Source organism: Tachyglossus aculeatus, unplaced genomic scaffold, assembly GCF_015852505.1.
Source record: "Tachyglossus aculeatus isolate mTacAcu1 unplaced genomic scaffold, mTacAcu1.pri scaffold_1_arrow_ctg1, whole genome shotgun sequence".
In the NCBI taxonomy this organism is placed as follows: Eukaryota; Metazoa; Chordata; class Mammalia; order Monotremata; family Tachyglossidae; genus Tachyglossus; species Tachyglossus aculeatus.
Genome location: NW_024044915.1, coordinates 1,827,639 through 1,845,901, shown reverse-complemented (window position 1 = coordinate 1,845,901; position 18,263 = coordinate 1,827,639). Strand labels below are relative to the sequence as shown.

Sequence of the window (18,263 nt, the reverse complement as noted above, 5' to 3'; positions counted from 1 at the left end):
CTGTTGGGTAGGGACTGTCTCTATATGTTGCCGACTTGTACTTCCCAAGCGCTTAGTACAGTGCTCTGCACACAGTAAACGCTCAATAAATACGATTGATTGATTGATTGATTCTCTGTGTCTCAGTTACCTCATCTGCAAAATGGGGATTAAGACTGAGCCGTATGAGGGACACAGACTGTATCCAACCTGATTATCTTGAATCTACAACTGTGCTTAATACACAGCTCACTGTGGGCAGGGAATGTGTTTATCGTCATACTGTAATAATAATAATAATGATGGTATTTATTAAGCGCTTACTATGTGCAAAGCACTGTTCTAAGCGCCGAACTCTCCCAAGTGCTTAGTACAGTGCTCTGCACACGGTAGCGCTCAATAAATATGACTGAATGAATAAATGGCACACAGCAAGTGCTTAACAAATACACAAAAATAATAATAATGAAAAACTGAGGCACATCAGTTACTTTCTCTAATCCTCAGTCTCCTCATCTGTAAAATGAGGATAAATTCCCTGCTCTTCCTCCTTCTTAAAATTGGGAAGTCCCTACGGTACAGGGACTGCGCTGATCTAATCCTAACTGTGGTATTTGTTAAGCGCTTACTCTGTGCTAAGCACTGTACTCAACACTACGGGAGACACAGCGTAATTAGGTCCCACGTGGGGTTCACAGTCTAAGTAGGGCGGAGAACTAAGCTACTGAATCCCCACTTTTGCAAATGAGGGAACTGAGGCACAGAGGAGAGAAGCCACTTTCCCAAGGTCACCCGGCAGGCCAACGGCAGAGCCGGGATTAGAACCCAGGTCCTCTGACCCCTAGACCCATGCTCTAACCACGAGACTATACTGCTTCTCAATCATAACACCACATTTTATTTTATTTTATTTTGTTAGTGATGTGCATATAGCTTTAATTCTATTTGTTCTGACGACTTGACACCCGTCCACATGTTTTGTTTTGTTGTCCGTCTCCCCCTTGTAGACCGTGAGCCCGTCGTTGGGTAGGGACCGTCTCTATATGCTGCCGACTTGGACTTCCCAAGCGCTTAGTACAGTGCTCTGCACACAGTAAGCGCTCAATAAATACGACAATGAATGAATGAACAATAATAATACCACCACCAACGGTATTAAAGTCCAACGTGCCATGCACTGTGAGCCCGTTGTTCGGGAGGGACCGTCTCTATATGTTGCCAACTTGTACTTCCCAAGCGCTTAGTACAGCGCTCTGCACACAGTAAGCACTCAATAAATACGACAATGAATGAAGCACTGAGGTAAATACGATCAGGTGAGAATCGGAGTCCTTCCCAAAGGGGCTCACAGTCTCAGGGGAAGGAAAAATGGGTATTTTATTCCCATTTGGCTGATGAAAAAACTGAGGCATGGGGAAGATAATCAATCAATCAATCGTATTTACTGAGCACTTACTGTGTGCAGAGCACTGTACTAAGCGCTTAAGTGATTTGGCCGCAGGGAAATCGATTAAACCAGGGAAACCTTAGCAGTGTAAAGGTTTAATAAATACCAGAACTGAAAATTTTCAGTTCCTGCCTCAGCTCCCAGGATTCAGACGGCTCCAGTGAGTAGCCGCTTCCCCTGGCAGGGCCTGCCCGAGGTGATGGGGAAGCCACTCAAACAGCTGGTTTAATCTCTCATCTGCTGGTTCAATCTCTCATTTTATCCTGACTGGATGACTGCATCAGCCTCTTCTCTGATCTCCCACCCTCCTGTCTCTCCCCACTTCAGTCTACACTTCACGCTGCTGCCCGGATCGTCTCTGTGCAGAAACGCTCTGGGCGTGTTACTCCCCTCCTCCAAAATCTCCAGTGGCTGCCTGTCAACCTACGCATGGAGCCAAAACTCCTCACTCTGGGCTTCGAGGCTGTCCATCACCTCGCCCCCCTCCTACCTCACCTCCCTTCTGTCCTTCTCCGGCCCAGCCCGCATGCTCCGCTCCTCTGCCACTAATCTCCTCACCGGGCCTCGTTCTCGCCCGTCCCGCCGTCGACCCCCGGCCTGGAATTCCCACCCTCCGCACATCCGCCAAATTAGCTCTCTTCCTTCCTTCAAATCCCTACTGACCTCCTCCAGGAGGCCTTCCCAAACTGAGCCCCCTCTTTCCTCTCCTCCTCCCCATCCCCCAGGCCCTACCTCCTTCCCCTCCTCACAGCCCCTGTATATATATTTGTACAGATTTATTACTCCATTTTACTCGTACATATTTACTATTCTATTCATTTTCATCATCATCATCATCAATCGTATTTATTGAGCGCTTACTATGTGCAGAGTACTGTACTAAGCGCTTGGGAAGTACAAATTGGCAACATATAGAGACAGTCCCTACCCAACAGTGGGCTCACAGTCTAAAAGGGGGAGACAGAGAACAAAACCAAACATACTAACAAAATAAAATAAATAGGATAGATGTGTACAAGTAAAATAAATAGAGTAATAAATATGTACAAACATATATACATATATACAGGTGCTGTGGGGAAGGGAAGGGGGTAAGATGGGGGGGGATGGAGAGGGGGGCGAGGGGGAGAGGAAGGGAGGTGCACTTGGCTTTATTTCTATTTGTTCTGACGACTTGACACCCGTCCGCACGTTTTGTTTTGTTTGTCTCCCCTTTCTAGACTGTGAGCCCACTGGTGGGTAATGACCATCTCTATATGTCGCCGACTTGTCCTTCCCAAGCGCTTAGTACAGTGCTCTGCACACAGTCAGCGCTCAATAAATACGATTGAATGAATGAATGAACGAACGGGCAGGGAGGGCTGCCCAGTTCAGTCTCAGCCGGAACGATCCAGGGCGATGAGACGGGCGCTTCCTATTCCCGCCCTTCCCGTTGGGAAGATTCCCCAGAGACTGGAGGAAAATAAGGTCAGCCCGTCAGAAAAAGGTGTGGCAAGCCAGTCATCACAGTAGTAGGATTGCAATCCAGGCCCCCTTTCATGCGATAATATTAATTGAGCGCTTACTGTGTGCAGAACACTGTACTAAGAGCTTGGGAAGGACAGGTCGGCAACATATAGAGACGGTCCCTACCTGACAATGGGCTCACAGTCTAGAAGGGGGAGACAGACAACAAGACAAAACATGTAGACAGGTGTCAAAATTAACAAAATAAATAGAATAATAAATATGTATAAGGTTTTCAGCACCCGTTCTCCCTCCTACTTAGTCTCTGATCCCCTAGCTTAGTGGAGAGAGCACGGGCTTGGGACTCAGAGGACATGGTTTCTAATATGGGCTCCACCACTTGTTCATTCATTCAGTCGTATTTATTCATTCATTCATTCCATCGTATTTATTGAGCGCTTACTGTGTGCAGAGCACTGTGCTAAGCGCTTGGGAAGTCCAAGTGGGCAACATCTAGGGACGGTCCCTACCCAACAGCGGGCTCACAGTCTAGAAGGGGGAGACAGAGAACAAAACAAAACATATTAACAACATAAAATAAATAGAATAGATATGTACAAATAAAATAAATTAATAAATCGAGTAATAAATCCGTACAAACGTATATACATAGATACAGGTGCTGTGGAGAGGGGAAGGAGGTAAGGCGGAGGGGGAGGAGGAGGGGGAAGACTTATAGACTTACCCCAGTGCTTCAAACAGTGTTTGGCGCATAGTAAGTTGCTAACAAATGCCGTAAGGATCCAAAAAGGGGAATGCCAAGTTTGCAGGCTTTTTGAGTCAGGGAGGAGGCCGTCCACAATGATGGCCATGTCTGAGGGAGCTCAGGATTTAGGTGAGAAGATGGGGTGGGTTTTGGACGTGGTCGGTTTGAGCCCATGGCAGGATATCCAGGAGAAGCACTCATTCACTCATTCGATCGTATTTATTGAGCGCTTACTGTGTGCAGAGCACTGTACTAAGCGCTTGGGAGGTCCAAGTTGGCAACATCTAGAGACGGTCCCTAACCAACAGTGGGCTCACAGCACAGAAGGGGGAGACAGAGAACAAAACAAAACATATTAACAAAATAAAATAAATGGAATAAATATTCATTCATTCATTCATTCAATCGTATTTATTGAGCGCTTACTGTGTGCAGAGCACTGTACTAAGCGCTTGGGAAGCACAAGTTGGCAACATCGAGAGACGGTCCCTACCCAACAGTGGGCTCAAGGTGGAGCCAGAATTTGAACCCATGACCTCTGACTCCAAAGCCCGGGCCCTTTCCACTGAGCCATACTGCTTCTCTGAATTCTGTAGAATTTGCCTTCTGTGTGAACCTGGGCACTTCCCGGCCACTCTGCGCCTCAGTTTCCCCTTACGCAACACATGGCTTAATTATCTGTTCTCCCTCCCACTTAGACTGGGAAGACTGTCCGCATCACGCAAAATCTCCGTACCACTCGTTTTAGCCACCTCCTCATTGTCCCTCAATCGCACGCGTTACTTTTTTTAAAACAGTATTTGTTCAGGTTTACTACGAGGCAAGCACTGTACTAAGCGCTCGGGTGGATACGAGATCCACTGCTTAGAACAGTGCTTGGCACATATCCATTCAATCGTATTTACTGAGCGCTTACTGTGTGCAGAGCACTGTACTAAGCGCTTGGGAAGGACAAGTCGGCAACATATAGAGACGGCCCCTACCCAACCGTCACATAGTAAGCGCTTAACAAATAAATAAATAAATAATGATGGCATTTGTTAAGCGCTTACTATGTGCAAAGCACTGTTCTAAGTGCTGGGGGGGGATACAAGGTGCTGAAGTTGTCCCTCGTGGGGCTCACAGTCTTAATCCCCATTTTACGGATGAGGTCACTGAGGCCCAGAGAAGTGAAGTGACTTGCCCAAAGTCACACAGCTGACAAGTGGCGGAGCCAGGATTAGAACCCGTGACCTCTGGCTCCCAAGCCCGGGCTCTTTCCACTGAGCCACGCTGCTTAGGCGCTTAACAAATAGACCGTGAGCCCGTCGTTGGGTAGGGACCGTCTCTATAAGTTGCCGACTTGTCCTTCCCAAGCGCTTAATACAGTGCTCTGCACACAGTAAGCGCTCAATAAATATGATGTCATGAACGAATGAAATACCATCATTATTGATATTATCATGGGGTTGGGCACAATCCATGTCCCACATGGGCCTCACAAATCCCCATTTTGCAGACGAGGGAACTGACGCACAGAGAAGTGACTAACTTGCCCGAGGTCACACAGCGGACAGGAGCGGAGCCGGTATTCATTCATTTGATCGTATTTATTGAGCGCTTACTGTGTGCAGGGCACTGTACTAAGCGCTTGGGGAGGACAAGTTGGCAACATCTAGAGACGGTCCCCACACGACAACGGGCTTCCAGTCTAGAAGGGGGAGACGGACGACAAAACCAAACCTGTGGACGGGTGTCAAGTCGTCAGAACAAACAGTAATAAAGCTAGATGCCCATCATTAACAAAATAAATAGAATAATAAATATGTACAAGTAAAATAGAGTAATAAATCTGTAGAACGCGGGTCCTCTAGACACCCAGGCCGCCGCTCTTTCCACTAGGCCAAGTTCCTTTCCATCACTGACCCCTTATAAATAATAATAATAATAATAATAATGGCATTTATTAAGCGCTTACTATGTGCCAAGCACTGTTCTAAGCGCTGGGGAGGTTCCAAGATGATCCAGTCGTCCCACGGGGGGCTCACAGTCTTCATCCTCATTTTCCAGATGAGAGAACTGAGGCCCAGAGAAGTGAAGTGACTCGCCCAAAGTCACCCGGCTGACAAGTGGCGGAGCCGGGATTTGAACCCAGGACCTCGGACTCCAAAGCCCGGGTTCTTTTCACTGAGCCGCGCTGCTTCTCTAGGCGGATGCTTATCCGCATCTTCTCTCTGGCCTGGAATTCCCTCCCTTCCTCATATAATAATAATCACGGTGATGGTATTTGTTAAGCGCTCACTATGTGCAAAGCACTGTTCTAAGCGCTGGGGAGATAAAAATAATAATAATAATAATGGCATTTATTAAGCACTTACTATGTACAAAGCACTGTTTAAGTGCTGGGGAGGTAATAATAATAATAATGGCATTTAGTAGGCGCTTACTATGTGCACAGCACTGTTCTAAGCGCTGGGGAGGTAAAAATAATAATAATAATGGCATTTATTAAGCGCTTACTATATACAAAGCACTGTTCTAAGCACTGGGGAGGTAAAAATAATAATAGTAATAATAATGGCATTTATTAAGCGCTTACTATGTGCAAAGCACTGTTCTAAGTGCTGGGGAGGTAATAATAATAATAATGGTATTTATTAAGTGCTTATTATGTGGAGAGCACTGTTCTAAGTGCTGGGGAGGTAAAAAGAGACAATCCCTGCCCACAACGGGCTTCTGGTCTAGAGTGAGGGGAGACAGACATCAAAACAAGTAATAATAATAATAATAATAATGGCATTTATTGAGCACTCACTATGTGCAAAGCACTGTTCTAAGCGCTGGGGAGGTAAAAGTAATAATAATAATAATAATAATGGCATTTATTAAGCGCTTACTACGTGCAAAGCACCGTTCTAAGTGCTGGGGAGGTAAAAATAATAATAATAATAATGGCATTTATTAAGCGCTTACTATGTGCAAAGCACCATTCTAAGCACTGGGGAGGTAATAATAATAATAATATTGGCATTTATTAAGCGCTTGCTAATTGCAAAGCACTGTTGTTCTAAGTGCTGGGGAGGTAAAAATAATAATAATAATAATAATAATAATGGCATTTATTAAGCACTTACTATGTGCAAAGCACTGTTCTAAGTGCTGGGAAGGTAAAAAGAGCCAATCCCTACCCACAACATGCTTACAGTCTAGAGTGGGGGGGAGACAGACATCAAAACAAGCAAATAATAATAATAATAATGGCATTTATTAAGCGCTCACTATGTGCAAAACACCGTTCTAAGCGCTGGGGAGGTTCCAAGGTGATCAGGTGGTCCCACTGGGGGCTCACAGTTTTAATTCCCATTTTACATCTGAGGGAACTGAGGCACACACAGAACCCCACTCCCTCCACCTTGAAAACCCTCCTAAAATCACATCTCCTCCAAAATCCCAATTAATCCCTCATTTCCCCCTCGCCACCCTCCTTCGGGGAGGTTCCAAGGTGATCAGGTGGTCCCACTGGGGGTTCACAGTTTTAATTCCCATTTTACAGCTGAGGTCACTGAGGCACAGACAGAACCCCACTCCCTCCACCTTGAAAACCTCCTAAATCACATCGCCTCCAAAATCCCAATTAATCCCTCATTTCCCCCTCGCCATCTTCCTTTGGGGAGGTTCCAAGGTGATCAGGTGGTCCCACTGGGGGCTCACAGTTTTCATCCCCTTTTTACAGCTGAGGAAACTGAGGCACAGACAGAACCCCACTCCCTCCACCATGAAAACCCTCCTAAAATCACACCTCCTCCAAAATCCCAATTAATCCCTCATTTCCCCCTCGTCATCCTCCTTCTCCTTTCTGCTTCTCATCTCCAAAGCCGTCCTGAAAACGCAACACTCTTCCCCGGGAACACCAGAGCACAGCCACCCCTTAACGCTTAGTATAGAGTCCAGCACACAGTAAGCGCTCAATAAATACCACCAAGGATGAATTCATTCATTCAATCGTATTTATTGAGCACCTACTGTGTGCAGAGCACTGTACTAAGCGCTTGGGAAGTCCAAGTCGGCAACATCTAGAGATGGTCCCTACCCAACAGCGGGCTCACAGTCTAGAAGGGGGAGACAGACGACAAAACCAAACACATTAACAAAATAAAATAAATAGAATAAATATGTACAAATCAAATAAATAGAGCAATAGTGCCACTCATTCATTCATTCGATTGTTCATTCATTCATTCAATCGTATTTACTGAGCGCTTACTGTGTGCAGAGCACTGTACTAAGCGCTTGGGAAGTCCAAGTTGACAACATCTAGAGACGGTCCCTACCCAACAGCGGGCTCACAGTCTAGAAGGGGGAGATAGAGAACAAAACAAAACATATTAACAAAATAAAATAAATAAACATTCATTCATTCATTCATATTTATTGAGCGCTTACTGTGTGCAGAGCACTGCACAGTTACCTCATCATGCTTAATGGGGATTGAGACTGTGAGCCCCCTGTGGGACAGCCTGATCACCTTGTGACCTCCCCAGTGCTTGGAACAGTGCTTTGCACATAGTAAGCGCTTAATAAATGCCATTATTATTATTAGGGGATGGAGCACGGGCCTGAGAGTTAGGAGGTCATGGGTTCTAATCCCGGCTCTGCCACTTGTCTGCTGTGTGACCTAGGGCAAGTCACTTCACTTCCCTGGGCCTCAGTTACCTCATCTGCATAATGGGGATTGAGACTGCAAGCCCCACGTGGGACAGAGACTGTGTCCAACCTGATTTGCTTGGATCCACCCCCGTGCTTAGTACAGTCCCTTGCACATAGTAAGCACTTAATACATAGAATTATTAAAAAATTTGACAATAAACCCGTTCCCTGCCCACAACGAGCTTACAGTCTAGAGGACTGTAATACCACGGTAATAATTGTGATGTCTGTTAAATGTTTACTCTGGGCCAAGCACGGTACTAAGCGCTGGGGTAGCTACAAGATCGTCAGGTTGGACACTGTCTCTGTCCCACACGGAGCTCACCGTCAAAGTAAGAGGGTGAACGGCGTGGCTCAGGGGAAGGAGCCCGGGCTTTGGAGTCAGGTGTCATGGGTTCGAGTCCCAGCTCCGCCAGTTGTCAGCTGGGTGACTTTGGGCGAGTCACTTCACTTCTCTGGGCCTCACTTACCTTATCTGTAAAATGGGGATTAAGACTGTGAGCCCCATGTGGGAACAACCTGATCACCTTATCTATTTGTTTTAATGTCTGTCTCCCCCTCTAGACCGTGAGCTCGTTGTTGGGTAGCGACCGTCTCTATATGTTGCCAACTTGTACTTCCCAAGCGCTTAGTCCAGTGCTCCGCACACAGTAAGCGCTCAATAAATATGACTGAATGAATGACTCCCCACAGCACATATGTATCTATCTGTATCTATCTGTAATTGATTGTTGTATCTATTTGTATTAATGTCTGTCTCCCCCTCTAGACCGTGAGCTCGTTGATGGGTAGGGACTGTCTCTATGTGTTGCCAGCTTGGACTTCCCAAGTGCTTAGTACAGTGCTCCGCACACAGTAAGCGCTCAATAAATATGACAATGAATGACTCCCCACAGCACATATGTATCTATCTGTATATATCTGTAATTGATTGTTTTATCTATCTGTATTAATGTCTGTCTCCCCCTCTACACTCTGAGCTCCTTGTTGTGTAGGGACCGTCTCTATATGTTGTCAACTTGGACTTCCCAAGCGCTTAGCACAGTGCTCCGCACACAGTAAGCGCTCAATAAATACGACTGAATGAATGACTCCCCACAGCACATATGTATCTATCTGTATATATCTGTAATTGATTGTTTTATCTATTTGTATTAATGTCTGTCTCCCCCTCTACACTCTGAGCTCCTTGTTGTGTAGGGACCGTCTCTAGATGTTTCCAACTTGTACTTCCCAAGCGCTTAGTACAGTGCTCCGCACACAGTAAGCACTCAATAAATGAGATTGAATGACTAAGCACTTGGGAAGTCCAAGTTGGCAATATAGAAATTGTCCCTACCCGACAGCGGGCTCACAGTCTAGAAGGGGGAGACAGAGAACAAAACAAAACATATTAACAAAATAAAATAAATAGAATAAATATGGACAAATCAAATAAATAGAGTAATAGTGCCGCTCATTCATTCGGTTGTTCATTCATTCATTCAATCGTATTTATTGATCCGTGTTCCACGCTTCATTATTCATTTTCCAATTCTCCTGCTATTACTGGGTTTACCCCCCTTTTTCCCTGGAGAAGCAGCGTGGCTCAGTGGAAAGAGCCCGGGCTTGGGAGTCGGAGGCTGTGGGTTCTAATTCCAGCTCCGCCACTTGTCTGCCGGGTGACTTTGGGAACTTCTCTGTGCCTCAGTTCCCTCATGGGGATGAAGACCCCATTTTCTTGATGAGGGCACTGAGGCCCAGAGACGTGAAGGGACTCGCTCAAAGTCACCCAGCCGACGAGCGGTGGAGGCGGGATTCGAACCCCCGACCTCCGACTCCAAAGCCCGGGCTCTTCCCACTGAGCCGCGCTGCTTCTCAAATGTTATACGCTTCTCAAACGTTGTTATAGTGAACTCTCCCAAGTGCTTAGTACAGTGCTCTGCACTCAAATATGATTGATAGTTCTTACAGATATATGTAAAATCTGAATTATTTATATGAATGTCTCCCCCTCTAGACTGTAAACTCATTGTGGTCAGGGAAAGTGTCTACCAATCAATCAATCAATCGTATTTATTGAGCGCTTACTGTGTGCAGAGCACTGTACTAGCGCTTAACCAACTCTTTAGCAGTGGACTCTCCCAAGCGCTTAGCACAGTGCTTTTATTTTGTTAGTATGTTTGGTTTTCTCTCTCCCTTTTAGACTGTGAGCCCACTGTTGGGTAGGGACTGTTTCTATATGTTGCCAATTTGTACTTCCCAAGCGCTTAGTACAGTGCTCTGCACACAGTAAGCGCTCAATAAATATGATTGATGATGATGATGATGATGCTTCGCACACAGTAAGCACCCAAATAAGGGAAGAAGCGTGGCTTAGTGGAAAGAGCCCAGGCTTAGGAGTCAGAGGTCGTGGGTTAGTAATAATAATAATAATAATGATGATGGCATTTATTCATTCAATCATATTTATTGAGTGCTTACTGTGTGCAGAGCACTGTACTGAGCGCTTACCATGTGCCAAACACTGTTCTAAGCGCCGAGCACTGATGACCTTGTATCTCCCCAAAGCTTAGAACAGTGCACGTAGCAAGCGCTTAACAACTGCCATCATCATTATTATTATTATTATTATTTTTCTTTCCATATATGACATCTGCCCACTTGGCTCCTCCGTTTGATCGTAAATTCCCTGAGGGCAGGGATGGTGTCTTTTCCTTTCACCGTACTCTCCACCTAATACAGTGCTCCACTTATTACCTTGTGAGCGCAATGAAAACAGCGTGGCTCAGTGGGAAAGAGCCCGGGCTTTGGAGTCCGAGGTCATGGGTTCGAATCCCGGCCCCGCCAAATGTCAAGCTGTGTGACTTGGGGCAAGTCACTTCACTTCTCTGGGCCTCAGTTCCCTCATCTGGAAAATGGGGATGAAGACTGTAAGCCCTCTGTGGGACAACCTGATCCCCTTGTAACCTCCCCAGCGCTTAGAATAGTGCTTTGCACATAGTAAGTGCTTAAAAAATGCTATTATTATTATTATTATTATTATTATTAAACAAAGGAGGACCAGCCAAAAGTCTCGGTGATTTCATGTCAGCTCACAACCCAAGAAGCCTCCATACCTGGTGGGAATTTTTGGAGGGGCTCTGGTCAGTTAATTAGGCAGTGGTATTTAATTAGGCAGAGCACTGTACTAAGCACTTGGGAGAGGACAACCTGATCCCCTTGTAACCTCCCCAGCGCTTAGAACAGTGCTTTGCACATAGTAAGCACTTAATAAATGCCACTAAAAAAGGAAGTACTGAAGAGCTGGTAGACACATTTCCCTGACCACAGTGAGTTTACAGTCCAGAGGGGGAGACGTTAATATACATCAATCAATCAATCAATCATATTTATTGAGCACTTACTGTGTGCAGAGCACTGTACTAAGCGCTTGGGAAGTACAAGTTGGCAACATATAGAGACGGTCCCTACCCAACAGTGGGCTCACAGTCTAGAAGGGGTAGAATACATGACATATTTTACATATAGCTGTAAAAGCTATCAATCATATTTATTAATAATAATAATGGTATTTGTTAAGCGCTTACTATGTGCACTTGGGGTTACAGTCTTAATCCCCATTTTAATAATAATGATAATAATGTTGGTATTTGTTAAGCGCTTACTATGTGCCAAGCACTGTTCAAAACACTGGGGTAGATACAAGGTCAACAGGTTGTCCCACGTGGGGCTCACGGTCTTAATCCCCATTTTAATAATAATAATGTTGGTATTTGTTAAGCGTTAACTATGTGCCAAGCACTGTTCTAAGCGCTGGGCTAGATACAAGGTCATCAGGTTGCCCCCATGGGGCTCATGGTCTTAATCCCCATTTTAATAATAATAATAATAATGTTGGTATTTGTTAAGCACTTTCATTCATTCATTCAATCGTATTTATTGAGCGCTTACTGTGTGCAGAGCACTGTACTAAGCGCTTGGGAAGTACAAGCTGGCAACATATAGAGACGGTCCCTACCCAACAGCGGGCTCACAGTCTAGAAGGGGGGGGACGGACAACAAAACAAATTAACAAAATAAAATAAACAGAATAAATATGTAGAAGTAAAATAGAGTAATAAATATGTACAAACATATATACATATACATACGTATATATGTATATATACAAATACACACACACACATATATGTATACATACATATATACATGTACATATATATGCATACACATATATATCCCAAGGGACAACGAGGAAATAATAATAATAACAACAATGGCATTTGTTAAGCGCTTACTATGTGCCAAGCACTGTTCTAAGCGCTGGGGGGGATACAAGGTCATCAGGTTGTCCCGCGTGGGGCTCAGGTCTTAATCCCCATTTTAGTAATAATAATAATAATAATAATGTTGGTATTTGTTAAGCGCTTACTATGTACCAAGCACTGTTCAAAACACTGGGGTAGATACAAGGCCATCAGGTTGTCCCACATGGGGCTCACGGTCTTAATCCCCATTTTATTAATAATAATAATAATAATAATGTTGGCATTTGTTAAGCGTTAACTATGTGCCAAGCACTGTTCTAAGCGCTGGGCTAGATACAACGTCATCAGGTTGCCCCTGTGGGGTTCATGGTCTTAATCCCCATTTTAATAATAATAATAATAATGTCGGTATTTGTTAAGCGCTTACTATGTGCCAAGCACTGTTCTAAACTCTGAGCTAGATACAAGGTCATCAGGCTGTCCCCCGTGGGGCTCATGGTCTTAATCCCCATTTTAGTAGTAATAATAATAATAATGATAATAATAATAATAATAATAATAATAATAATGTCAGTATTTGTTAAGCGCTTACTATGTGCCAAGCACTGTTCTAAGCTCTGGGCTAGATACAAGGTCATCAGGTTGTCCCCCGTGGGGCTCATGGTCTTAATCCCCATTTTAGTAATAATAATAATAATAATAATAATAATGTTGGTATTTGTTAAGCGCTTACCATGTACCAAGCACTGTTCAAAACACTGGGGTAGATACAAGGCCATCAGGTTGTCCCACGTGGGGCTCACGGCCGTAATCCCCATTTTAATAATAATAATAATGTTGGTATTTGTTAAGCGCTTACTATGTGCCAAGCACTGTTCTAAGCTCTGGGCTAGATACAAGGCCATCAGGTTGTCCCCCGTGGGGCTCACGGTCTTCATCCCCATTTTCCAGATGAGGTAACTGAGGCCCGTGAAGTGACTTGCCCAAAGTCACACAGCTGACAAGTGGCGGGGGAGCCGGGATTAGAACCCAGTGCTTAGAACAGTGCTTGGCGCTTAGAACAGTGCTTGGCACTTGGTAAGCGCTTTAATAAATGCCATCATTATCATTATTATTATTATTATTATTAACCCACGACCTCTGACTCCAAAGCCTGGGCTCTTTCCACTAAGCCACGCTGCTTCCCTTATTTGGGTGCTTACTGTGTGCGGAGCGCTGTGCTAAGCGCTCGGGAGAGTACAATACTAAAGAGTTGATAGACGCTTTCCCTGACCACAATGAGTTTACAGTCTAGAAGGGGAGAAAGTCATATAAATAATTCATATTTTACATATATTTGTAAAAACTATCAATAATAATAATAACAATAATAATTTTGGTATTTGTTAAGTGCTTACTATGTGCAAAGCACTGTTCTAAGCGCTGGGGAGGATACAAGGCGATCAGGTTGTCCCATGTGGGGCTCACAATTTTAATCGCCATTTTACAGATGAAGGAACTGAGGCACAGAGACGTGAAGTGACTTGCCCAAAGTCACACAGCTGACAAGCAGCAGAGCCGGGATTTGAACCCATGACCTCCGACTCCAAAGCCCAGGCTCTTTCCACTGAGCCGCTATCTTCTCATGCCACCTCGAGAAGTCCGAAGGCAAGTACTGTCTACCCACCACGAGTTGGGCAGGAAGCAGCGTGGCTCAGTGGAAAGAGCCCGGGCTTTGGAGCCAGAGGTCACGGGTTCAAATCCCGGCTCCGCCAATTGCCAGCTGTGTGACTTTGGCCAAGTCACTTAAGTTCTCTGTGCCTCAGTTCCCTCATCTGTAAAATGGGGATTAAGACTGGGAGCCCCCCGTGGGACAACCTGATCACCGTGTAACCTCCCCAGCGCTTAGAACAGTGCTTTGCATATAGTAAGCGCTTGATACATGCTATCATCATCAATCCATCAATCAATCGTATTTATTGAGCACTTACTGTGTGCAGAGCACTGTACTAAGCGCTTGGGAAGTACAAGTCAGCAACACATAGAGACAGTCCCTACCCAACAGCAGGCTCACAGTCTAGAAGACATCATTAACGGTCTCCCTTTGTTGCCAAATTGTAGTTTCCAAGCGTTTAGTACAGTGCTCTGCACACGGTAAGCGCTCAATAAATACGACCGAACGCACGAATGAACACAGTGAGCGCTTAGTGACCACCACCCAGGCTGTGGCTTCTTATCTTAATGTCTGTGTCCCCATGGGGATCTCTGTGGGAAGACATCATGTCTACCAACTGGACCGTAGAGAAGCAGCGCGGCTCAGTGGAAAGAGCCCGGGCTTTGGAGTCAGAGGTCACGGGTTCAAATCCCGGCTCCGCCAATTGTCAGCTGTGTGACTTTGGGCAAGTCACTTCACTTCTCTGGGCCTCAGCGACCTCATCTGGAAAATGGGGATGAAGACTGCAAGCCCCCTGTGGGACAACCTGATCACCTTGTATCCCCCCCCAGAGCTTAGAACAGTGCTTGGTTCATAGTAAGCGCTTAATAAATGCCATCATTATTATTATTGTAAGCTCCCTGTGGGCAGGGAATGTGTCTACCAACTCCGTTATATTGTTCTCTCCCAAGTGAAGCAGCGTGGCTCAGTGGAAAGAGCCCGGGCTTTGGAGTCAGAGGTCATGGGTTCAAATCCCAGCTCCGCCACTTGTCAGCTGGGTGACTTTGGGCGAGTCACTTCACTTCTCTGGGCCTCAGTTCCCTCACCTGGAAAATGGGGATGAAGCCTGTGAGCCCCCCGTGGGACAACCTGATCACCTTGTAAACTCCCCAGCGCTTAGAACGGTGCTTTGCACATAGTAAGCGCTTAATAAATGCCGTCATTATTATTAAAAGTGTTTCTGCTCTGCACACAGCTCAATAAACGTGATTGATTGACTGATTGTACCGTATTTCCTCTGCACACAGCTCAATAAACGTGATTAATTGATTGACTGATTGTACTGTATTTCCCCAGCCGCTCAGTACGATGCTCGGCACACGGTAAGGTTCAATCGATGCCAACGACAGATTGCTCGATTTGACCGGTATTTGGGGCCCAGGGGATCAAGGTGGCCCGATTCCTGAACAGAGACAAACACCCCAGATCTTGGCAGCAGAGCAAACGGCCCCTCCGAAATCTCCGATCCCAAGCTCCGAGGACGGAGCCCTCCCGGATGGTTGTCCATTTTCCACCAGGCCGCCGTGGTCCAGCGGCAAACCCGCATCCCTCCTCCTCCGCCTTCCGGGGAAACCGGCAAAGTCGGGGGGCAGGCGCTTCGGGGCTGAGTTGGGGAGCAAGAGGGTGACGGGTGAGACCCCCTCTCTCCATTTCCTTCGGAAGGCCCGTCACTACACGGAGTCCGGGCCCAGGCCTCCACCTGAGGCCCAAGCCGGAGGGAATTTAAGGTTTTCCTCAGAGGCCTCCTTTCCGGGGAGATCCCGGCTCACCGCCTCGGTGTCCCCGCGGGACTCTCCGCAGAGACGGGGACCCCCCCCAACCCCTCCATATCTGCAGAGCTTCTCCAGCCAGATTCCCCGGGTCTCCGGTTCGGTCGCCGCGCCTGGGACGCAGGTCTCATCACACCGGTGTGGGGAGCAGGCCGGCGTCGAAATGCAGCATCCCGGAGCGGGCACTGCCCTGCCGCCCGCCTCTTCCCAGTGGGGTTAGAGGGCGGACCCCCGGCCTGCTTCTTCCTAGGCCCAACACCTTAGAGGTTCCCAGGGCTGGGTGGGGGGCAGGATTTGGGGGGTCACTGTGGGCAGCTCAGATCCCAGAAAATTGTGCATCAGAACCTGAGGGTGGGATGGAAAACCAAGCAAACCTGGCAGAGGACATAGGGGTCATGCCATGCGGGGGGGCAGAGAGCCATTCCTAAGGGCCAAGCAAATAAAAAGTCAAGGACACGGAGCGGTGAAGGAAGAGAAGAGCCAAGAGGGAAGGGGCTAAAAGGCGGGAGGAGGGGAAGTGGAGAGAGGAGGTGAGGGATAAATTGAGAGGAGGGAGGGAGGGATGGAAGAGAGGAAAGGAGGGGAGGGAGGCAGATGAGGGAGGAGAGGAGAGGAGGGGATGGAGGGATGCAGGAGGGGGACCAAGGGGTGGAGGAGGGGAGGGACAGAGGAGAGAAGAGAGGGGACGGAGGAATGGACAAATGGAGGAGAAGAGGGAGGGAGGAAGGAGAGGTGAGAGGGATGGAGAAGAGAGGAGGGAGGGGAGGAAGGAAAGGAGGGATGAAGAGGAAAGGATGGAGGAGCAGAGACGGAGAGATGGACAAATGGAGGAGAGGAGGGAGGAGAAGAGTAGAAGAGGGAGGGATGGAGAAGAGAGGAGGGAGGGGAGGAAGGAAAAGAGGGATGAAGAGGAAAGGATGGAGGAGCAGAGATGGAGAGATGGACAAATGGAGGAGAGGAGGGAGGAGAAGAGTAGAAGGGAGGGGAGGAAGGAAAGGAGGGATGAAGAGGAAAGGAGGGGAGGGAGGGAGGGATGGGGAGGGGGAGGAGGGAGAGAGGGATGAAGAGGGAGAGGAGAGAGGGAGAGAGGGAGGGAGGGGAGGGAGGGATGGAGAAGAGGAGGGAAGGAAGAGGGAGAGGAGATGAAGGAGGGGAGGGAGAAGAGAAGGGGATGGAGGGAGGGGTGGAGGAGAGGAGGGAAGAAAGGGAGGAAGGAGGGATGGAGAAGAGGGAGGGGGGAGAAGAGAGGCTGTGACTGTGAGCCAGTTGTTGGGTAGGGACCGTCTCTATATGTTGCCAACTTGTACTTCCCAAGCGCTTAGTCCAGTGCTCTGCACACAGTAAGCGCTCAATAGATACGATTGAATGAATGAACGAATGAATGAAGAGAGGGAGAATCAGAGGAGAGGAGGAGGGGATGAAGAAGAGGAAGGAGGGAGGAATGGAGGGAGGCGGGGGATAAAGAGGAGGGAAGGACAGGAGAGGAGGGAGGAACCGAAGAGGGGAGGGAGGAATGGAGGAGATGAAGGAGGGAGGGCTGGCAGAGAGGAGGGAGGAAAGCCTGGAGAAGGGAAGGGGGAAATAGATGGAGGAGAGAAGGAATGGATGGAGGAGAGGATGGAGGAATGGAGGGAAGAGAGGTGGGAGGGATGGAGGGAGGCGAGGAGGGAAGGAGGAGAGGAGGGGAGAGAGGGATGGATGGATGGAGGAGAGGAGAGAGAGGAAGGAGAGAAGGGATGGAGGGAGGAGAGGAGGGATGGAAGAGAGGAGAGAGGGATGGAGGAGAGGGAAAGGAGAGGAGAGAGGGATGGATGGAGGAGAGGAGGTGAAGGAGAGGAGAGAGGGATGGATGGAGCAGAGGAGGGGAAGGAGAGGAGAGAGGGATGGAGGGAGGAGAGGAGAGAGGGATGGATGGAGGGATGGATGGATGGATTGAGGGAGGAGAGGAGAGAGGTAGGGATGGATGGAGAAGAGGAGGAAAGGAGAGAGGGATGGAGGGAGGAGGGGAAAGAGGGATGAAGGAGGATAGCGGAGGGGAGGGGAGGGAAGGGCCGAGGGGAGGGCGGGCAGGGGGCTGCGGCGGGCGGGCGGCCTGCCTGCGTCCCTTACCTGCCCACCGTCTGGTTGGCCAGCTGGCGCATCCGATTGAACTGCTTCTTCATCTTGGGGCCCCGGGCGGGGGCACAGCCGGGCACCGCACCGGGCACCGCACCGGGCACGGCGCCGG

General features: G+C 47.6%; 1 protein-coding gene across 4 annotated transcripts in view; it reads right to left on the bottom strand.

The window, feature by feature from the left end:
- Positions 1–18,263, bottom strand: part of ARHGAP44 (Rho GTPase activating protein 44) — a 144,552-nt gene extending 126,289 nt beyond the window's left edge. For all 4 annotated transcript variants that reach the window (XM_038742845.1, XM_038742849.1, XM_038742846.1 and 1 more), the window contains exon 1: positions 18,146–18,263. In XM_038742845.1, the coding sequence (XP_038598773.1) occupies positions 18,146–18,198 (53 nt within the window). In that variant the 5' untranslated portion in view covers positions 18,199–18,263. The remainder of the gene's footprint in view (positions 1–18,145) is intronic.